This window comes from Rattus norvegicus, chromosome 4, assembly GCF_036323735.1.
Source record: "Rattus norvegicus strain BN/NHsdMcwi chromosome 4, GRCr8, whole genome shotgun sequence".
NCBI classification, from domain to species: Eukaryota; Metazoa; Chordata; class Mammalia; order Rodentia; family Muridae; genus Rattus; species Rattus norvegicus.
The window spans coordinates 88,130,617-88,155,159 of NC_086022.1; the positions used below are offsets into that span (position 1 = coordinate 88,130,617).

At 38.8% G+C, this 24,543-nt stretch overlaps 1 protein-coding gene and 1 pseudogene across 1 annotated transcript; both read right to left on the minus strand.

Annotated features, from left to right (window-relative positions):
• Positions 1-946: 946 nt before the first annotated feature.
• Positions 947-1,864, minus strand: Vom1r77 (vomeronasal 1 receptor 77). The gene has a single exon (XM_039109061.1). The coding sequence runs from the start codon at positions 1,862-1,864 to the stop codon at positions 947-949; it is 918 nt and encodes a 305-aa protein (XP_038964989.1).
• A 17,571-nt stretch (positions 1,865-19,435) lies between these two features.
• Positions 19,436-20,233, minus strand: LOC103694894 (40S ribosomal protein S6 pseudogene; annotated as a pseudogene).
• Positions 20,234-24,543: the final 4,310 nt, after the last annotated feature.

Here is a 24,543-nt window from a genome sequence, read left to right on the forward strand (position 1 = left end):
GGAATAAACAAGGGACTTTAAATTCACATTATTTTTATGGATCCAGAGAAGTTATAACTATGGAATAGAAGTAAAGTTACAATATAATATTTAAACTATTTTTGATAAGAGAGGGTAGATTAAAATCTTTTTCAGAGAAAGCTTAAAAAGTCACGAACAACAAGGATCTTCTTTTGTGTAAAAGTGGCAGCAAGGGAATATTCATTTTACAAAGTAAACAGGAGAAAGAATTCATGTAGAAATATCAACTTATTGTGAGCCATTAACTTGAAAATTCTATAGAATTTAGCAACAGAAATGTCAAAAGAATGTATATGTGTAATACCATAAATTTTAATTAAATCATATGAAGAATCCTGCTTTGCTACCCAAACCATCAATATTTAATTTTTACAAAAATCTATGTATTTATTTATTTATTCATTCATTCATGTATTCACTCATTCATTCATCCATTCATTCATTTAAATCTCAAATAGTGTTCCACTCACAAAGTTCCACTCCCCATTCCTCATCGCCTTCTCCTGTGAGATAGTGCTCCACCCCACTGTATCATCCCACCTAGACATATAATGTCTCTTCAGCATTAAGTGCATCCTCTCCAACTGAGGCCAGACAAGGCAGCTGTGTTGGGGAATGGATTCCATAACAGGTAGCAGGTTTAGGAAGAGGCACCACTTGTTGAGGGAATCCACATGGAGACTGAGCTGTACATCTGCTACATATGGGCTAGGGCCATTATATTTGAAAAGAAAATGTATTTTAGAAAAAAAATAATTGGTGCAGAATGATTCCTTATGGCCATGTGTAAGTTCAGTTCCAGGGGATGTCATGATATCTTCTCACCTCTGTGGGTCCCAGGAGTGCACACATACATACATGCTGATACAACACTCACATGTATAAATAAATAATAAATTAGTAAGTTTTTAAAGAAAAGAAGAAATTATTTTTTAACAAACCTCTTATGGTGCTTTGAGTGCATGAGTTTCAGCATAATGGTTATTCTGTTATCAGAACTGATTTGTACTAAAGGACTAATTGTTGGATAGGCATACACCACAAACTTCTGAACACTGAGAACGAATGGGTCATACATCCACAGCAGGACTGATGTAGTTGAGATGATGAAGTCCACCCAGTACATAACCACAAAGAAAATTACCAGCAGCAAGATGGTCCGGGTGGCTCTTTTCTCAGGGGATGCTCTTAGGGTTCTGATGCTATGAAGATGCTTGCATTGCCTCTGATGTCTGTACAAGATAATCACCATGTATGCACTTGTGGACAGCATGACTCCTACAAGAAGCACATCTCTAGAGGTTGTCACTGTAAAAATAAATATTCTGATGATGGAGCTCATGCGGAGGAGTGTGCAGGATTTAGTAACCTGCATCTGGTCAATTTCACTCACATTAGTAAAGCCACGAACATAATAGATCCAGCTACCACTATAGGACAAACTGAAAGACCAAATACAGAAGAAAACATGGATCATATATTTTTTTAGTTTTTGTTTAAACTTTGCCAACAACGACGTACTGGGACTGATAGTGACAGCCTGGAACACACTCAGGAGGCAGATAGTACAGATAGAGAGCCCTCTCATCACCCTGCTTATGTAAAAGGTTGCCTTACATTTGAAGTCATTATCAATGTTCAATGACTCAAATATATCTGTAAGGAAAATGTCCCCTCCAGTGAGGAACATCATTATGTGAATGAAGGTCAGTTGGCAGGAGACCAAGTCTGTGGGCTTAGGTCTGTGACCTAGGATTAGAAAAATGTAGATGCAAAGAAGAGATGAATTTGCTAAGATTCCAAGTCCAGCCTGGAAATAAAGGATATTCTTGAATGAGGACATAAGTGAAAATTGTATTCATCTTAAGAACATTGTGGAAGTTTTTTTCAAATATCTGAAAAAATAGAGTATACATCAAGCTTGTGAAACACTGGATAATAAAATTATATCCTCATTTTATATTTCATACTAGTTGATGATTGGCTTGTCTCTTTAACTTTTTATGTTCCACATTTTACATTTCTATATGCCTTTCATGTTTTTGCCTGTTTACATAAAATATTATGAAGAATAAATGCATTCAAACATATTTATACAGAATTTTTAATTTGTGAGCTTGTAGTGCCAAGTCTTATGCCTAAGAAATCCAATTCTATCTATTTAAATTGTTTCATTTTATACTTAACATCTAAAACAGTAGTGATGAATACAGATAATCACGTTTGTATAACTGAATAAAACTTATGTTGATATGGGAAATAGTCACAGAAGATATCAAAAAAAAAAAAAACCTGAGGAGAGTCCATACTCTTACTGTACTCTGTTTTATGCAAATATCTATGTTTTAATTCCTAATTCTAATGATAGAACTGTGCTAATTCATGATAATCCCACTATTTTGATTATCAAAATATCTTCCTCAAGTTACCTATTTTTATGTTCCTTTCTCAAAGAAATCCATAAACTGAATTTAAGACTAGTTACTGTTTGAGACAATTAGTGTACTTTCCACATCATGTAACCATTAATTATTATAAGTATTCATAGTTGAAAACCAGTTTAGTTCCTATTGTATCTTCAATTATGAGACTGATCTTCAGGTTTAAAAATCTAACTCCCAACTATGGTGGCAAATACCATTTTTATTTTCCCTTTGAAATAAAATCAGAAGTTTTTTCTTTTCAGCCATTCCTGTTGATATTTTACCTAACTACTTCTTTCTTCTGTATTTATCTCCCTCCACTCTCTAAGAAGCCCCCTTTCCTATTTTCCTGTTAAGATACTTGTGCCTTGAAATTCCTCTTTCCCTTGCTCCCACCTGCAGCCCTATTCTAGCAATGATGCCATTTTCCTTTTTTGGTTTCTGTAGTTACTACAAAATCACACCTGAAGATATAGCATTTGGAGACTTTAACAAAAGGGAATGTGACATTAAAAGAATCACTATTTTTCAAATATTATGACAAATTTGAACATGCTGAAGATGACCAGATTGTGATGCTGTTCAGGAATTTATAGTTTAAAAGAGATCCCTTCCCTTTCAATTGAAAACAAACTCCCCAGTGTTATCATATGTCATCAACACCCACACATGTCTCTTAGTTTCACTCAATAGTCTTACCTTTAGTGCCCATGTTTTTTATTTTACCTGGTTACCAGGATCAATTTATCATGGAATTAATTTGATTTAGTTCTTTAAAGTTAGCCTGTGATAAACAAAGTAAAAACAATTACAGTGACCCAGATTTCTGTGAGAAAAGGTATGCCTAATTATATTTTCCACTTCTCCAGTATAGTCCATATATATAAATACATGCATGCATAGATGTATAAAAATAATGCAGAAGATAGTGTCCAAGACCATCCTATAACATATCCATGAATTAGAAAGCATAAATCACACATTTTATATTTACATAACTTTTGCTCCTAAAAATCTTAAACTTGCAAAGGAATGAATTCATCTGAATTGCCAGAGTCCAACATCTGATCCTCTTACCAACATACATTTACAGTAGCTGTACCATGATGTTCTGTTTTTAAAAGCTCAAGTATACAGGATAAAGATGTAGCTCAGTGGTCAAGAGAACTTTTTGCTTTTGCAAAGTCATGGGTTTGATTATCGGCAACAATATGGTCATTCATGTACCATCTAGGACTATAGTTCAAGCAGATACATTGCCTTCTCTGACAAGGCACACAAGTGGTACACAGGTAATATATATAGGCGAAATATACTTATACACACACATACATATAAAGATTATTAATGGAAACAGCTCCAGGATCATAGTTAGTTCAAGCCTTGGTCTCCAAAATGTAGGAACTGTTCCCTAATTCTAATTTTAAAACTACAAATTGACAAACCATATACATATAAACTTCAATACTAATTATATGGTAACAGTTCATTAACATAAGACAAGTATTGTAAGTAATATAATAGATGATAATAAGATAAAAGATATTAATGTAAAATGTAAAATTAGCCCCTTCTACCTCATAAATTGGCATCTTTATTTGAGACTCCATGGAGGTGAGATTTGGTGGAAAAAAAGAACAAGGCTGACATGGGTTAAAACACAGATATATGCATTAAGAAAAATCATGTTTTATTTGAAAAGAAATTGGTAACACTCGTGGCTTTTGCATTAGTTTAAGCTGCAATATTTAGTTATAAGTAGTAAAAACCCTGAATATATCAATAAACATTAATAATAGTGGAGAAACCATCAGTTATTAAGTGACCCAGACCAAAACGCTAAACAGTTTGCAGCCAGCTGTCTGAAGAGGAGTACCACAGAAAAAGAAAGACACATACACACACACACACACACACACACACACACACACACACACACACAGGGACACAGAGAGACTAAGATAGAGAGAGACAGAGACACTAAGATAAAGAGAGACAGAGAAAGAGATATAGACGAAGGCAGAGGCAGAGAGAGAGAACCGTCTTCACACACAGCTCTACATTCTCTGTGAAGAGTCACTTAACCTCTTCCTTATTCCAATATTTTAGAACAATCTTGTTTTATGTACATATAGCCATCTTTTTATTGTTTTTGAAGATTCAATAATATAGGGAACAGATAATTATAGTACATCAAAAGTATTATTTTCATTTTAAGCTTTACCACATGTAGCATAATGAGCTCCATTACTGCTCAGAAAGAACATAAATGAGTATGTGATTTTCAGTTGACAAATGAATTTGTTGGCTGATGTACAGTTCATTGTCAACAACATGATGGTTTTAGGAATCTCAGCTAGAGGAAAAGCTTGGCCATTCAAATTAGTTCATGAACGCCTTACAAAAGAGATAGCCAGCAATAATACTTGTTACTTTTTAATAAAATAGTAATTATTACCTGATACTCTTAAATTGTTTGTTGGAAATTGAACTTGGCACAGGTTTAAATGGAAGCACAGAGCTACTGAGTAGGATGTTATAATCTCACAGTTATGAGCCAGTTCCCCTGAGATGAAGCAGCAGAGGTATCTCTGCAGAGACTGTGGGGAAGCAATCCTGTCAGAGCATTGTCACAGTGCATGGTGTAAGTTTGTTATTTTATTAGAATTCATTGAAATAGATTAAACAAATCTACATAAAAATTTGAAACTTATATGTTGTTAAGAAGGCTTTATGCAATACTAAGCCATAGTTTAAAACTTTCCTAAGAATTCCTAGGTATATGCAAACTTAACAAACTAGAAAACTACTGATATATATTAAATTAATATTTGTTTGATATATCTAGCTTATGTTTCATATAACTAAATGAATTTTACTACCTTCAACTAATATTAGCAATAATACTTGTTGGGTAAGTTTGAGGAAGATATGAGAATGTTCACTCGTAATTTGGTGTGTGTGTGTGTGTGTGTGTGTGTGTGTGTGTGTGTGTGTGTGCAAGAGAGAAAGAAAGAGAAAAAGAGATTATTGGACTATCAGATGTTAGAATAGACCAATATAGTCTGTTCTGGAGTTGCTATCATGAATATGTTTACATCACTTGAGCTGGCTGAGAGACAGAGAGGTACATTAAACACTGTTCATGAAGTAAGATGAACTTAAGGGAAATGAATAATTAGTCCTCTGTTTTCTTGGTGACAGGATCAGATCCTGCCTATTGTCCCAGCGTAGACTTTTAAGATAAAATACTGAAAACAAACTGAAAAGTCTGTAATACTTGAAAAATGAAAATTCTGTAAAGGCTAAAAAACATAAACGTGTTTCTGACACCTTTTTTTTATGTTTCTGATACTGTGTGGCCAGAGAATTAATGGCAGTTCCTGGCATTATTTATTCCAGGTTATTTAAATAATTTCATAATTATACATAACCATAATCTTAGAATCATCGGAGCACACTCTCAAGAAAATCCTCTGTCTTATATACTTGCTAAAGGTTGAGACTGGAGTTACATTTAAAATATTTATCAGTGTACAGTTATTGTAAAAGGTGATGGGTTTGATGATATTTTCACTTAATATAAAATACCTATTGATTATCTTCACCGTATGAGGCGTTCCTGTCTCTATTCACAAATCTACTGGACCTCTTCCTCTTCCCAATAACCACTTCTATTGTCACATATATAATAAAAAATCAAATTAAGTGAAATCCATGTTCTTATTAATCATTGCACTGATATTTTTATGTCTGCAAGCATCTCTTTTATTTGCTTATGTTAAAGTATAACTCAAAAGTAAAATTTTAAACAGAGACTTCTCTATTTATTAAAGAATTCTACTTTATTCTGACACCTACGTACAGCTCTCACTATAATGTAGAGAAAAAGAAACACTCACCCACTTGGGTCTTTGAAAGCATTTATGGAGACTGAGACCTGAAGAAGTAGTTATATGGAAGAAATATCATTAACTCATCTCCCTCTACACCCACACTTATGCCATCTGGAGAAGGCAGTTTTGACTTCAAGGCTGTTAGAAATGGGCACCATCAAATGGAAAAAGTAAACTTCTCTAATTCCAGGAGAACAGTCGTGTAGACATAGTTGAGCTCAGGGTTTCCCATGTGTGTCCTATTCTCTCCAGGCATTAATTCTGTGTGTGGATGAATAGATACAGTCCTTGTTAACAACAAAAGTAACAGCAATAATATCCCATTGAAAGAAAGCAGAAAAACATTCCCAAGGTATGCAAACTACTTCCTAAGCATTCATGGTATCCTCCACACATACTTGACAGTGGTTTCATCGACTCAAATAAAAATCAACATCTGTTTTGCTAAAATTATGAAAATGTTATCTCCAACAAACATACTTGGGGAAAGCCATTTGTCTTACAGAGTAAACAGATGGGAGGTGATATAACTCTATTTTCAGCAGAAATCAGGCTGTTGGTCTAGAAATATGGTTCATTTGGTAGAGAGTTTAGAAGTATTGTGTATGTAGGACACCATGAAATAAATCAAATCTTGAAATTATAGGCACAGGCCATACAGAAAAATCCCAAGTCAGTGGTAAACAACAGACCTTCAATAAGATCATAGAAGAATACTGTCACAAACCCACATCCATACAAATATAAGAAGCACACAGAATACAAAAACGATAAGAACATTAACAAAAGTTTTATGCATCTAATAGGTAAAACACTAAGAACACAAAACAAAACTGGCTTGAAAGCTCTAAGAGAAAAACTGCAAGTGACAAAGAAAATCCATCAATGATAATGTGAACTTTCCTAATTGCAGATTAATGGAGAAGGAACAGTTGATTTCTCAAGTTAAACTTCCAAAGCCAGAAAAGTCTATAGCAATGCAATCTTAAGTCATAAATGACAGCTAATCTAAAATAATATTCTTAGCAAAACTAATGTTGTGATTGAAGACCAATTACAAATATCTACAACATCACAATACAGAGAAATAGACTCTCTCTCTCTCTCTCTCTCTCTCTCTCTCTCTCTCTGTGTGTGTGTGTGTGTGTGTGTATGTGTGTGTGTGTGTGTTGTGCATTTCTATTCAGGTTACCAAACATAAGGCAATGTGGAAAGTAATATTTTGGGCTAAAGGTAGAATTGAGAGTAGCCGAGAGATGAAAATATAAAGGTACAGGTAGGAAAACACGAAGTATCACTGACAACACAACACCAAAAATCCACAGCAGAATGGCCATATCTAAAATACAAATTTAAATAATTATTCAAACATGAATGACCTCAATGCTCCATTCAAAATCAGAGACTAACTGAATGAATAAAAAATAAATTTTTCTGAAACACATCTTAGTATTAAAATGGCACCACCTTAGATTAAAGGGAGGAAAAAAGCTCTCCAATGGAAACAGGAGATAAAAGCACGTGCCATTATTTTAACATCTGCAAAAATAGACTTTGAACTAAAACTAAAAAGAAGGACCTTTCGTTCTGATCAAAAAAACACTTGTCCAAGAAGTTATTAGCATCATATATATATATATATATATATATATATATAAAATCAACTCAAGGACAAATGATTTCATATAGAAGATAAAGTGCAACTGGATTAAGAGACACAGAGTAACATGAATCCATTAACAATAGGTGATTTCAGTACCCAACAGGAGGCATGTCTTAGACTTGTGAACTTTACAATATGAGAATTGTAGAGGGCCGCAATAACATTCGCAACCACTAGTTGGCGCTGTCTTCCACTGCGCCCCACATGGTAGGTCAGGATAGTCTCCGCCATTGCAAGATGGCGCCAACCTTCGCCGCGCCAGCCGGCCCCCCCTTTCAGGTAGTTAACTGTGCGCATGTGCAAGAGTGCCTTCGTGCCAGGTATTTGCCCACTCCGGGCGTGCCTTATGAGATCATGGGTAACAACCAATCAGGTGTGGGTGCGCTACACGAGGGTTTTATAAGCGCACCATGTTGGCGCGGCGTGGCTTTTCCTCTTCTAAGATTAATAAAGTGGTCACAGTAAGGATTTCTAATGTCCGCGTGCTCCTTGCCGGCGAAAAGTCGCGTGCGGGACATTTGGTGCCGAGAATCCGGGACACAGAAAGCTACATCATCGCCGGTGCCAAGAGGAAGCCTCCGTTTCACGGAAGAAATCCAGAAGCTGTGGAATGCAGGTAAAAAGAACTCTGAGAGACAATGCTTAGCCCTGATCTGCTCCAGCTCAGTCCTTTGCCGGACGCGGCAGGTGCCGCTATGGTTGCTCTGGCAACCCTCGAGTTGTTTCTATTGACCTTTGAGTTTCTAGCTACCGCCAAACGGCGTCAGAGGTCGCGTGGGAACTGCCCAGCTGTAACAGCAAAGCGGAGAGCGTTGGGGGGAGGGCAAGACAGTGCGTCAGAAACAGGGTTAGATAATGAATTAAAGAGTTTAAAGGGAAAAAAGTGCACTTAAGAAAAGAGACCCTCCTGAGGACCTTAGATCCACAGGAGAGAAAAATTGGGGAAAGAATGCCCCGGGTGAGAAGGGAGGAGGTAAAAGGAACACAGTATTTTGGGAGAAAAACTTTGTCTTAGTGCTTATGAAAGGTGTAATTAAGCTCCCGCGCCGGCTCTGGGGACGCCGCGGCGTCCGGGCGCTGACGCGACAGCTTTACAGAGTCATACTGATCAGATTTGATAGAGGCAGACCGCCTGAAAATTAATTCAGGAGAATCAAACAAAAGGACATCTCAGTGCCCGTGCACAGCCTGATAGAGTTAATGTAATTGGGTTGTGAGTAAAAATATTCAGGACTGTGTTTCACTTCCATACCATTGGCGAATGTCGGTCGTACTGCTCAGATATCTCTCAGTATCTTACAGAAATTGGGTTTCAACACGTTGGTGGACTAGTCCAGGAATTGAGACAATCCATCGCCCATATCAGCTCCACTCGAGTGGATAGTCGCCGTGAACACCATCTGGCTTTTTCCCCTCTTTGTCTATTGTTTGTCTCTGGTGCACCAGGATGTCCCCATGTCTGTCAGTGTATGTCTGTGGTTTTTGTTTCTCGTTGTCTAAAAGTTTTATGTTTCATGTTCAAAAGAAAAAATGGTAAAAACTTTATGTGCCGGTCATGCACACCTTGACTTGGTTTTAACTCGTTTCAAAAAGGAACAAATGAATAAAAAAGTTTCAATCAGGTTTTTAAAGCCCTGTGCCTAGAGCCAGGTGTCTAGATTAGCTGGAGAAGCTGACCAGAGGCTAAGCGTCTACACGAGCTGATCTTAAACGCGCCAACAGCTTCTTCATACAAGAGTTGATAGCTGTTTCTCTTAAAAAAATCCCTGACTTATTACTTGACTCAACAGGTGACAAGGTGCTTCTCTTAAAATTATAGGTAAAAGGGTAAAAATGATGTTTGGTCTATATATTAAAGATAGGTGTAGCCACTTCAATTTTGTTTCTCATTGGTTTTAAATGTATAAATATGCTCTACTTGCCTTGGTTATGGACTATTGGCTTTCAAGTTATTAGATATGGTTATAAGGGTATAATATTGGTAACAAAAAGTTGACATAAAGCTGGTAATCTGGATGGAGTCATTCTAGATAACATGTGACATGAGCCAACCCAGGGAAACAGGTCTAAATTGAGGTAATATTTTTATGGAACTCTTATCCTAGAAACCAGGCTTCTAAAAGAATTTAGGACATTGTCCCTTGTTGAGGTATTGGAGACCACAACATTGTGTGTCCAAATGTAAGAATTGACAGTCAAACTTTGTAACATAATAGATAGACCTGGGGTGCCTTGGAGAATAGATTGTTTGTTGGAGGTTGAGTTTTGCTTTCCAAAGTTGTGGCTTGCCCTGAAGTTATCTATATTTTAATGCTAATTTCCACTGCCCAGAGAACAGCTGCCTAGTCACTTACTCAGAATTCAGGTGACCTCGTGGCTGTGTTCTGGTGTTACAAAGAGAAATTAAAGATTGTGATTTAGGATTGCCAGTGTTACATTGGCTAACTCAAACTTATTTTTAATTAAGGAAAAATCAAACAGGTAGAGACTGTTACAGGATTTATAAGGATTGATGAGGTTTTAGAACTTGTGAGAGCATTACAGCCAGTTTCCTTACTCCAACTGCCATTTCAAGACAGATTTAGAGGATTGATTTTATACAATTTGTTTTCGTCATAACAATTGTGAGTTTTCATTTCGTGAGCTTGCTTATAGTTTTAGAGAGCCCATAAAGTGATATCATTAAGAATGGCTAACAGCCTCATATTAGGTAGTTTTGTTGCTTCTTCAGTGTAAGAAGTTAGAACTTAAATCTTTCAATGTACATGGAAATTTTTATTACAAACCTTTGCTCTCAAAATGAGCTTTAATATTTGGGGAGTAGCTGTTACACTACTCCAGATAAGAATATTTAAAGCTAATTTTAAGCTTCTAAAGATATGTTAATTGGCTAAGTACCTCACCTTACCAGAGGACTTAGGTCTTTGTTATACACATTGGAGATAAAGCTTCAGCTGTGTTAGTACAGAGTTCTGGACTAGAGTCATGGAAGTATTTTAAATAGAAACCTGGTAAAACATATCTTATTCCAAACAACAGTTAATTGGTTACTACTAAATACTGATATTTGGCCTATTACATATACAAATTTTTCAGACAAAATTGATAATTTTACTCTTTACATGCTTTTGTACTTCCTACATATTTGTGCGTACAATCCATAGGAAATGGGCTTAGTACATTTATAGGTGGTTCATCTAATGAAAAAGCTACATATATGATTAGATTACTTGTTTATTCTCTTGAGTTTCTATTGCTTCAACACAGATTATTAAATTCCATGCTTTAGCCACTGTTTTTAATATGTTAAAAAATCATGCTTTCTATTCATATACTGATAGCCAATGTGTGGCTTGTGGTTTACAATTGATTTCAATTACTTAATGCTTTATTAGAGGCAAGTTTTCTACATGAAATCAGTGAGTGATTTCAGTGTAAATGTCTGACAACTCACTGTCCCTTCAGTGCTCTGGCTCAGACAACTAAACAAAACCATAGACCCAGCTCTTTAAAAATGGTAATAGAGTTGATAACACACCCTCACGAAAAGAAGAAGACTCCATTTGTTTACTTTCAACTCCCAGCCTCACCCTGCCAGCTCAGAGATTTCTAGGAAGACTGAATCTGGACAATATTTACAAGATTTGACATTTCTAATTAATGCTTATGTTTAGGTAAATAAAGTTTGTGAGGTGCTAAAAAAATGGCTTAGTGGTTAAGAGCACTAAATACTGTTCCTTTATAGGACATTTAAAAACTCAAACTAGATTGCCTGGGCTCCTTAACAAGGGAGAACTATCTAACAGACAGATTATAGGCCTTACATAAGAACAATTAGTGAAAAAATCTCATTCTTTATATATCCAATACAATTATGCTGGAGACAATAATTTGGTATACAAGTCAATTTATAAATATAAGTGCTCAGTGTCCTCAACTTAATCCTCGAGGACTTACCTTAATAAATAATATCTTTATCTTAATAAATAAAAAGGGGGAGTTATCCCTATATGCTAAATAATGTTCCTTTTATTTCAATTTTAAAAATTTGGATGCCAAAGTTTATGGCACCCTACAACTAGGCATACTCCTGCCTAGGTGAAATAGAGAGATCCACTTATTGACATGTTCCTGTCCAGATATTTTATATGGGGAAGAGGGAATGTTTGTGTTTTTTCTACAGGATGCTGCAGGAGTGTGCCAGCTGCCTGAGTGTCTGGTGAGACATGCTGATCCTGGGAGCATGAAGATTCAGCTCTCGTGGTTCGGGTCCCTGGAGTCATTCCTCTGCCCTGAGAGGAAGATAGAAGATTCCCCTTCATCCTTTGTCATCACAGAGATTTTGCCGTTGCTGCAGTCAGTGTTACCGCTGCGTGTGTTCCCGTCCCATTGTGGCCTACGCTCAGACTCTATACACTGCTGCTTCCTGGAGAAGACTGGACTCCAGCTGTTACCCCTGTCCTTTCATTTCCCTGGTGACTCTTGCTGCCTTAACTGGTAACTGGTGTTGTCATTTTACAGACTGTAGCTTCACAGAAAGCTACCTGTGTAAAGCTACAGTGACTGGAGACCTCTGTCCTGGTTATACAGATCTCAGAAATGGTTCCATTGTCTGCTGGTTGTTCCAGAGAAGAATGACTGATCCTGAACTGTCCTGGAAAAGACCTTGACACTTTCGCTGCTATTGTAGCAGCCATTACTGCTGCAGACATTGTGTCTGCAGTGTCTGGAGTTATCCTCCCCCAATCTATTGTTAGACAAGTACAGTGGGTGAACTTTCTAGAGTAGTTACTAACAATTGGGAATTCTAAATTTTATTATAAGAGCAGCTTGACTACGGTCCTTGGTGGTAACAGCTGAGGAGGACCATATGAGGTGCCCACTACTTATCGGGAGTGGCTCTGTTTGATGCAGCCCTATGCTGTGGATCAGTATTCATACCATGGTTGGTTTACAAACTCAGATCTCAACAGTAACGTGACAAGGCTGTTATCACTCAAGCACTTGTGGCCATTGTACAAGGGGCCTCCCCTGGAATTTGGTTATCTTGTTCAGGATTTACTCTGTATCTGAGTTCCCTGCTCCTGCACCCCATGGATCTGTGGGTCTATTGCACTGGGAGGAGAGGGATACTCTCTGTATCTGAGTTCTCTGCTCCTGCACCCCATGGATCTGTGGATCCATTACACTGGGATTGAGAGATACTCAGTGTTCCTTTGATCAGCCCTTGCACATCGCTGATGTTTCCTCATTACACGCGATAGGGTGATCATTTCTGCTATAAAATTATATAAATTATAAGGGTGAGATGTAGAGGGCCGCAATAACATTCACAACCACTAGTTGGCGCTGTCTTCCACTGCACCCCACGTGGTAGGTCAGGATAGACTCCACCATTGCAAGATGGCGCCAACCTTCGCCGCGCCAGCCGGCCCCCCCTTTCAGGTAGTTAACTGTGCTCATGTGCAAGAGTGCCTTCGTGCCAGGTATTTGCCCACTCCGGGGCGTGCCTTATGAGATCATGGGTAACAACCAATCAGGTGTGGGTGCGCTACACAAGGGTTTTATAAGCGCACCATGTTGGCGCGGCGTGGCTTTTCCTCTTCTAAGATTAATAAAGTGGTCACAGTAAGGATTTCTAATGTCCGCGTGCTCCTTGCTGCCGAAAAGTCGCGTGCGGGACAGAGAATTAGGGTACTTACCTTTCTCCAGGAACTTGAGCACTTGGGAAGTATTAGAAATTTGTACCTGTTCCTTCCTTCTCTTTCCCACCATTACCTTTTTCACTTTCTTCTGACTTTTTCTTTCTATTTCTCCCTGTTTACAGAAGGGATAACATAATTAATGAAAAGAATGAAGGAGAAAAGGCTATGGATGAGTGTGAAATGATCAACATATGGGTTTTGATGTAACATTTACCTTTTGGAGTCTGGATAACTGGAGATCTTGTTAGAGAATTGCAGGGATACAGAGAGACTCTTAGTAGGGGACTTGTAATTTTCCTATGGAGTAACCATGAAAAAGAGTAAGCTATAGATAAGCATGATGCAAAATTAGCACCTATATTCAAAATTAGCATGAACTTACTTGATATCTACTCAAAGAATGAAAGTACATCCATGTTTTGGATAATTTTATGTCTTGACACAAGCTAAATTTCTGAGATAGGAACCTCAATTAAGAAAATGTCTCCAAGGGACTTGGTCTGTGATCTGGATGTAAAGCTGATAAAATAAATCAATGAAAAAATTAGGAGAAAGAAAGTGAAAATATCTCCAAAATATCTAACTGTAAATATGTCTGTAGGGTACTATGAATGATTGGTGGGGGAGATACATGATGCCATCCTGGGCTTGTGGTCCTGGCTTCTAAAGGAAAGCAGGATGAACATGACACATATTGCAAACCCTAAGCTGCACCCTTCCATGGCTTCTAGAGTAACTCCTGCCTCCAGCTTCCTGCCCTCTTTGTATTTTTGTCCTGTCCTCTTCAGACAAAATATTAACATGTGGAAGTATAAGGCAAATAAATCTTTTCTAACTCAACTTGCTTTTGATCATGATGTTTGTCACATCAATAGTGAGCCCAAATCAAGTTGATATTGATGTATTCCTTTGAGAGATTGTGGACATGCATTGGAACTTTGGATTAGCAAGTTTACTGAATGTTGAGAACTTGGTTGACTGTACTATAGGAGTTTGGACTCTAAGAGAACAGTATGGATGATGGAGGCCTGGCTTTTGTATTTTCAGAGGACAGTTTAAAGACGCTATCAGGGCCATTTGTTATCGAATGAAGATTCCACAGTTCTGGTTATCTGCTTATGCTATAGATGAGTGTGAAATGATCAACCTATGGTCTTGGATGTAGCATTTACCTTTTGGCATCTGATAACTGCAGATCTTGTTACAGAATTGCAGAGATCCAGAGAGACTCTCAGTAGGTGCTGATGCATCAACTCTTATTAACAAGAAGCAATAACTACTGAAGTTATTTTCTTTGCTGGAATACTCTATTCTTATCCACAAGGAATGAGATATTAGTGGTGATTGGAAAGACAGCAGCATCACTGAGCTAAAAATCTTAAAAGTATTCTTGAGGGTCATTAAACAAAATCTGTGTTGTAGACACAGGTAATCAATTTGGTAGTGTACAAGTCACCCAAATGGTGTGGGTATTGTAGGTATGAAGAGATAATGGGGTGCAACTACATTCCTGGCACTTTTGAAATTCAGATGAATGCTCTGATATCTGTGGACCAGTTGCTCCTATGGGCATTGAGGAAGAGAACTGTAGATAAATAATTACAGGACACGGTACCTAAGCAAGGGTAGTTATTGATGAATAGGGGAAGCTGTATTATTTATATACACAATATAGCATCCAAAATAATGTGATGGATTTCTCAAAAGATGGCTTACTGCAAAGGATAAGGGTATGGCTGAGATCCCTTTGTTTAATGGTGATAAAAAGCTTTTTAATTTCAGTGTATTTGTTTTATTCAAGTGGGTTCAATATTTACATCTAAATTTCCTGGTAAAAGAGAAATGGCTTAGTTGTAAAGATCCATTGCACACTTTCAGAGGACCCAATTTTAGTACTTAGCACACACATATTGAAGCCTGAATCAAGAGTTTTACTGAGCCTTCCATTCTCCATCTGCACCCAGAGCTGCAGTTGTTCCAGAGCCCTTTGACACAAAATCTGCCTTTAGAGAGCAGGTCTGTGAGGAGCACTCTCCCTCCTACACCCACAGCCTACAAGTAGGACACCATTTTCTCTCCAATGACGGTCCAAGGAGAGACCAGGTGGGAGTGCATAGGTCTTGTAAGCCACAGAGCAGCCTGAGAAGGCACTCTTCTGGTCTCCATCTTTGCGCAGATCTAGGGATATCCCACAACCCTCAGACACAAAACCTGTCACAGACAGGTGGTTTGCCAAGAGCACTCTCTCTCCTAAACCCACAGCCCACAGGTGGAACCCCACTTTCTCTCCATCGACTCTAAGGAGAGATAGGCCAGGAGTTCACAGGGTGAGGGAACCACAGGGTGGCCAAGGACAGCACATTTGTGGTCTCCACTGTGCCCAGAGTTGGGGTTGTCCCACAGTTCTCTGATCCAAAAACAACCCTGAGAGTGCTGGTCTCCCAGAAGTGCTCTCACTCCTAAGATCAGAGGCTCACAGGTCCACAGCAAAGACAAGCTCTGGTCAGAGACAACAAGACCAACTAACATCAGAGATAAGCAGATGGCAAGAGGCAAGTGTAAGAACCTAAGCAACAGAAACCAAGACTATTTGGCATCATCAGAACCCAGTTCTCAACCACAGCAAATACTAGATATCCCAACACAACAGAGAAGCAAGATTTTGACTTAAACTCACATCTTGTGATAATGATAGAAGACTTTAAGAAGGACATAAATAACTACCTTAAAAAAATACAGGATAATACAAGTAAACAAGTAGAAGCCCTTGAAGAGGAAACACAAAACACCCTTTATGAATTACAGGAAAACACAACAAAACAGGTGAAGGAATTGAGCAAAACCATCCAGGATTTAAAAATGGAAATAGAAACATAAAGAAATCACAAAGGGAGTCAACCCTGGAGAAAGAAAACCTAGGAAAAATATCAGAAGTCATAAACACAAGCATCACCAACACAACACAAAAGATTGAAGAAAGAATTTCAGGAGTAGAAGATACCATAGAAAACATTGACACAATAGTCAAAGACAATGCAAAAAGCTTCTAACCAAACAGAAATCCAGGACACAATGAGAAGACCAAGCCTAAAAATAATAGATGTAGAAGAGAGCAAAGATTCCCAACTTAAAGGGCCAGTAAATATCTTCAACAAAATTATAGAAGAAAACTTCCCTAACATAAAGAAAAAGATGCCCATAAGCATACAAGAAGCCTACAGAACTCCAAATAGTTTGGACCAGAAAAGAAATTCCTCCTGTCACATAATAGTCAAAACACCAAATATACACAGAAAAAGAAAAAATATTAAAAGCACTAAGGGAAAATAGTCAAGTAACATATAAAAGCAGATCTATAAGAATTACAGCAGACTTGTCAACAGAGACTATAAAAGCTAGAAGATGGACATATGTCACACAGAACCTAAGACAACACAAAGACCAACTCCGGCTACTGTATCCAGCAAAACTTTCAATTAGCATAGATGGAGAAGTCAAGATATTCCATAATAAAACCAATCCAACCCTACAAAGGATAATAGATGGAAAACTCCAGCACAAGGAGGGAAACTATACCCTAGAAAAAGCAAGAAATTAATCTTGTAACAAACCCAAAATCAGAGAGCCACACAAACGTAATTACACCTCTAACAACAAACATAACAGGGAATAACAATCACTATTCCTTAATATTGCTTAACATCAATGAGCTCAATTCCCCTATAAGAAGACAGACTAACAGAATGGATATTTAAACAGGACCCAGCCTTTTGCTCCATACAGGAAATGCAACTCTGTGAGTTGCCCTGGGGCTGTTTGTATTTTGATGTTAATTAAGATTCCCCAAGAGGAGCTGCCTAGCAGTAGGAGTGAAACAAATACTTAGTTGACTTCTTCTGGACCTTCTCCCCATTTTAACTTGTAAAATAAAGGCTAGAGAAAATGATTGGGCAGGAGAAGGCAAGGTAGAACTGAAGAATTCCAGGGATTGAGAGGGAGGGATAAGGGGAAGACTGAGGAGGGAGAGGTGAAAGGGAGATGGAGATGAAGCACATGGCCTGAAGAATCTGCAAGTTATAAGGTATCCCATACTAGGGAATAGAGTAGTGTAGTGGTAGATCTGCCCAATCTAGGCATCCAGTGGCAAAAAGACAGAATTATCAACAAACAGTACACGTTTAATTGGAGGTCAGCATGTAGAAGAATGCAAGTTGATCCATTCATATTTCCCTGTACAAGGCTCTACAAAAGTGGATCAAAGACCTTAACTTAAACCCAGATACACTGAAATTAATATAAGAGAATGTGGAGAAGAACCTCGAACACATAGGCACAGGGGAAATTTTGCTGAACAGAACACCAGTGGCTTATGCTCTAAGATCAAGAATCAACAAACAGGACCTTGTAAAATTGCAAAGTTTCTATAAGGCAAAGGACACTGTCAATAGGACAAACAGCAACCAACAAATTAGGCAAAGGTCTTTACCAATCCTATATCCAACAGACAGCCAATATCTAATATATACAAAGAACTGAAGAAGTTAGACTCCAGAGAATCAAATGATCCTATTAAAAAATGGGGTATAGAGCTAAACAAAAAATATCAGCTGCAGAATATCAAACGGCTGCGAAGTACATAAAGAAATGGTCAACATTCTTAGTCATCAGGGAAATGCAAATCAAAACAACCCTGAGATACCACTTCACAGTAAAATTGGAACCCTCCTCATGGCCGGTGGGTTTGCAAGCTGGTACAACCACCCCGGAAATCAGTCTGGTGGTTTGTCAGAAAATTTGACTCAGTTCTACCACTCCTGAGCATACACCCAAAGGATGCGCCAACATATAATCAGGTCACATGCTCCACTATGTTCACAAGAGTCTTATTTTTAATCGCCAGGAGCTGACAAGAACCCCAATATCCTCCAACAGAAGACTGAATACAGAATATGTGGTACATTTCCACAATGTAGAACTACTCAGCTATTAAAACCAATGACTACATGAAATTCTTAGGCAAATGGATGGACTTAGAAAATATTATCCTGACTGAGGATACAAAAGAACATACATGGCATGCACTCACTGATAACTGGATATTAGCCCATGAATAATTTCATAGATCATATGAAGCTCAAGAAGAAGGATGACCAAAGTGCAGATGCTTGAGTTCTTCTTAGAAGGGAGAACAAAATACAGGAGGAAATATAGGGAGAAAGAGTAGAGCAGCGACTGAAGAACAGTCATCTAGAGACTGCCTCACCTGGGGCTCAATCCCATATGCAGTCACCAAATCCAGTCACTATTGCTGATGCCAAAAACTGCTTGCTGACAGGAGCCAGGTGTGTGTGTCTCAGCTCTGCTAGAGCCCTACTGACACAGATAAGGATGCATGCAGCTAAACCTTTGGACAGAAAAAGGGGCCCCAATGGAGGAGTTAGAGAAAAGACTGAAGGAGCTGGAAGGGATTGCAACATCATTGGAAGAATAATATTCTATTCCTGTGGGGAATTTTTGATAAATCACATGTGCATTAGAAGATGAGAAAATAATTCCAAACAAAATTCAGGGGCATACTTCCTTGGTAAAATTTCTAGGGGTCCATTTTAGGTGGTTCTAGAAATATTCCTTCTATGGTGAAATGTAATTTTCTATGCCTGCTGCATCCTATGACCAAGAAAGAAACAGAATGCTTAGTGGGCTTACATAGATTCTGGGGACAGCACATTTCTTTTTTTTAAGGTCTCATTATTTATTTGTTACTCTTAAAGGAGTTATTTTTAACTGGACTCAGATTTAGAAGTAGAACCTCTCAGCGAGGACAGCCTACGTCTCTTGGCAATCAGTTCCTGGTGCTTTTCTTTGGCTTCCTTCATTCTCTTGGCCAAAACTTTAGCATATTCTGGAGCCTCCTCCTTGTTTTTCTTAGTGCGTTGCTTCTTCAGAGCAATATGTTGGCGTTTGTGTTGCATGACACGGGGAGTAACAAGACTCCGAATCTTGGGCGTTTTGTTCCTGGGCTTCTTACCTTCTTTGTTTAAGGGCTTTCTGACAACCTGATGGCAGACATCATCTTCTTTGGAGAGATTAAAAAGCTTTTGGATTCTACTAGCTCTTTTAGGTCCTAACCAACAAGGCATAGTAGTATCTGTCAGTCCTGGAATATCCTTCTCTCCTTTTTTTTACAACAACGAAGTTGAGAACACTCAGGTTGGAATCCACAATGCATCTGCAAGCAGACTTGTGCTTCCTCTCTCCAGCTCTCCTTGGTCTATAACAAGAATGCCACTTACTCAACCGCAGGCGCACTCTGCCATGGGTCAAAATGCCTTGCTTCATGGGAAAACCTTGCTTGTCATTTCCACCACTGATCCGGACCACATAACCCTTCCAGTCTTCACCAAGAGCATCAGCAGCTGCTTCTGTGGCCATGTGCTTCTCATAGAACGTACTAAGGTTGCATTCATCATCCACTTGTATGAGTTTCTGACAGCCAGTGGCAGAAAAGGAGATATTCAGCTTCATCTTGACACAGCCGACCGACTAGCAGCACATTTCTTACTTGTACACTTTACTCCATCCCATACACAAAGACACTTGGAAAACCTCTAGCTTTGAATAGTGCTTGAATAGCATAATATTCTTCCACAAGTCTGTACTATGGTGCAGGCTGCTTTCACCTTGAGCCAAAGATCGAGCAGACTCAATTTACCTGCAGTTTCAGTAGCAGATAAGAATCCTCTTTGGAGCCTTAGTAGACCCCTGGATGTGAATCACAGTGGAAGCACTTGGGATTTGGGTGGTGGGAATCTTCCACCATCTGCAGAAAAATAATCTCCCTTTGGGTGACAAGTTCATGGCCTGTTAATAAATCTTAGATGAAGACAAACATTTGACAGAGGGCTATCAGATTACCATGAGATTCTAGCTAGCCATATAGGGTTGGTGTTATCTGTCCAATCAAGTTACGAAGTAGAAGTGGTATATATCTAATAACGCCTCAGGAAGTTTCTTCTTTCATCATGGATCCATGATTGTATTATGAGGTGTGACTTATGGTCAGACGACTAAAGAGGATAATGCAATATGCAGGCATCACCTGGAAAAGTAAAACAACAGTATCATAACCTCTTTCTGAGACAATCATGGGAGATAATAAGTTGGTGTGCTCCTTTTGTGAACCCCAAAAGACCACCAAGGAGCCAATTCTGATGCAATCACCCTAGGATCTCTTTATTTCAAGCTCTAGCTTAGGCTACTCAGCTATCTCCAACATACTAGGACTGGAAGGTGGAGCCCAAGCTCTCAGTGGGGTAATGTTTAATAGGAAATGGCAATCAAGGGAGGGGTTTTTCAAGCATGGCACACATCTGATTGGGAGGTTACTATGGATTTTTCTTACCCTTTAACATAATTGGTTTGTGTTGGGAACCAAACCATAAAATTAACTTCTGCTTTTCTTTCTGATTAGTGGATCTTAGGAAGTGAAGTGCCAGGGGAAGGCTTATAACCTGGAGGCAAAGGTATGTTGGGGAGTAACCTGGAAACTAGTGCTAGGTGCCGGCTCATTAGTTAACTCAAGCTAAACATTAGGTCAGGGTTTTGAAGATCGATTCTGACCCCAAAGGTCTGGTTTCTCAAAGTGAAGAAACTTTTATGTAGAACATCAGGAATTACATATGGTTCTATATTTGGCACAGAAGGAAAAATATCCAAATGTGCAGTCATTTACTGATTCATGTGATGTAGCCAGTAGATTGGATAGAAAATGAAATTTTTAAAAATTTTTATAGATGTATTTCTTTACTTACATTTCAATTGTTATTCCCTCTCCCGATTTCCTATCCATAAGCCCCCATCCCCTATCCTACTCCTTCCCCATACGGGTATTCCTCCATACATCCCCTAATTGCCTCCCCATATCCCCCTGCACTGGGGGTCCAACCCTGGCAGGACCAAGGGCTTCCCGTTCCACTGGTGCCCCAACAAGGCTATTCTCTGCTACATATTCTGTTGGAGCCCTGTGTCAGTCCACGTAACGTCTTTCGGTAGTGGTTTCGTCCCTGGAAGCTCTGGTTGGTTGGCATTGTTGTTCTTGTGGGGTTGCAAGCTCCTTCAACTCTTTCAATCCTTCCTCTAATTCCCCCCAAGGGAGTCCCGTTCTTAGTTCAGTGGCTTACTGCTAGAATTGACCTCTGTATTGTACATGCTCTCGATGTGTCTCTAAGGAGAAATCTATATCTGGTGCCTTTCAGCATGTATTTTTTACCTTCATCAATCTTATCTAGTTTTGGTGGCTGTATATATATGGGCCACATGTGGGGCAGGCTCTGAATGGCCGTTCCTTCAGTCATTGCTCTAAACTTTGATTCCATAGCCCCTTATATGAATATTTTTTTCCAGTTTTAAGAAGAAGTGGACCATGCACATTTTAGTAATCTTTCCTCTTGAGCTTCCTGTGGTCTGTGGATTGTATCTTGGGTAATTCGATCTTTTGTGCTAATACCCACTTATAAGTGACTGCATATCAATTGTGTTTTTCTATGATTGGGTTACCTTACTCAGGAAGATAGTTCATTCCATTTGCCTATGAATTTCATGAAGTCTTTCTTTTTGATAGCTGAGTAGTACTGCTTGTGTAGATGTACGACACTTTTTTTTTTCACATCTTTATTAACTTGGGTATTTCTTGTTTACATTTAAAATGTTATTCCCTTTCCCGATTTCCAGGCCAACATCCCCCTAACCCCTCCACCTCCCCTTCTATATGGGTGTTCCCCTACCAATCCTCCCCCCATTACCACCCTCCCCCAAACAATCCCGTTCACTGGGGGTTAAGACTTGGCAGGACAAAGGGCTTCCCCTTCCACTGGTGCTCTTACTAGGCTATTCATTGCTACCTATGAGGTTGGAGCCCAGGGTCAGTCCATGTATAGTTTTTGGGTAGTGGCTTAGTCCTGGAAGCTCTGGTTGGTTGGCATTGTTGTTCATATGGGGTCTCAAACCGCTTCAAGCTCTATCAGTTCTTTCTCTGAATCCTTAAACGGGGGTCCCGTTCTCAGTTCAGTGGTTTGCTGCTGTCATTTGCCTATGTATTTGCAATATTCTGTCTGTGTCCCTCAGGAGAGATCTACATCCGGTTCTTGTCAGCCTGCACTTCTTTGCTTCATCCATCTTATCTAGTTTGGTGGCTGTATATGTATGGGCCACATGTGGGGCAGGCTATGAATGGGCATTCCTTTAGCCTCTGTTCTAAACTTTGCCTCCCTATTCCCTCCCAAGGGTATACTTGTTCCCCTTTTAAAGAAGAAGTGAAGCATTCCCATTCTGGTCTAACTTCTTGAGTTTCCTGTGGTCTGTGCATCTAGGGTAATTCGAGCATTTGGGCTAATATCCAATTATCATTGAGTGCGTACCATGTGAGTTTTTATGTGATTAGGTTACCTCACTCAGGATGAAATTCTCCTGTTCCATCAATTTGCCTGTGAATTTCATAAAGTCATTGTTTTTGATAGCGGAGTAGTATTCCATTGTATAGATGTACCACATTTTCTGTATCCATTCCTCTGTCCTTAGCTGGGTCCTCAGGTAGTGCAATGTCCAATTTTCTGAGAAACCTCCAGACTGATTTCCAGAATGGATATACCAGACTGCACCCCACCAACAATGGAGGAGTGTTCCTCTTTCTCCACATCCTTGCCAGCATCTGCTGTCACCTGAGTTTTTGATCATAGGCATTCTGACTCGTGTGAGGTGGAATCTAAAGGTTGTTTCGATTTACATTTCCCTTATGACAAAAGATGTTGAACATTTCTTTAGGTGCTTCTCAGCCATTCAGCATTTCTCAGCTGTAAGTTCTTTGTTTAGCTCTGAAAACCATTTTTTTTTTTGGTTCTTTTTTTCCGGAGCTGGGGACCGAACCCAGGGCCTTGCGCTTCCTAGGTAAGCGCTCTACCACTGAGCTAAATCCCCAGCCCTGAAAACCATTTTTAATAGGGTTATTTGTCTCCCTGCGGTCTAACTTCTTGAGTTCTTTGTATATTTTGGATATGAGCCCTCTATCAGTTGTAGGATTGGTAAAGATCTTTTCCCAATCTGTTGGCTGTGGTTTTGAATAAGAACAGTGTCCTTTGCCTTATGGAAGCTCTGTAGTTTTATGAGATCCCATTTGTCAATTCTTGATCTTAGAGCATAAGCCATTGGCGTTTTGTTCAGGAAATTTTCTCCAGTGCCCATGTGTTCGAGATGATTCCCCACTTTTTCTTCTATTAGTTTGAGTGTATCTGGTTTGATGTGGAGGTCCTTCAACCACTTGGACTTAAGATTTGTACAGGGTGATAAGAATGGATCAATCTGAATTGTTCTACCTGCTGACCTCCAGTTGAACCAGCACCATTTGCTGAAAAGGCTATCTTTTTTTCCATTGGATTTTTTGGCTCCTTTGTCAAAAATCAATTGTCCATAGGTGTGTGGGTTCATTTCTGGGACTTCACTTCTATTCCAGTGGTCTATCTGCCTGTTTCTGTACCAATACCATACAGTTTTTATCGCTATTGCTCTGTAATACTGAACTCAAGTTCAGGGATAGTGATTTCCCCAGAAGTCCTTTTATTGTTGAGGATAGTTTTAGCTACCCTGGGAATTTGCAAATTGTTCTAATTCTATGAATAATTGGATTGGTATTTTCAAGGGGATTGCATTGAATGTGTAGATCGCTTTTTTGTAAAATGGCCATTTTTACTATACTAATCCTGCCAATCCATGAGCATGGGAGATCTTTTCATCTTCTGATATCTTCTTCTATTTCTTTCATCAGAGGCTTGAATTTCTTTTTT

Bases quoted from the DNA above. Each gene is read 5' to 3' on its own strand.
- Vom1r77 (XM_039109061.1), bottom strand. From the start codon at position 1,864: ATGTCCTCATTCAAGAATATCCTTTATTTCCAGGCTGGACTTGGAATC.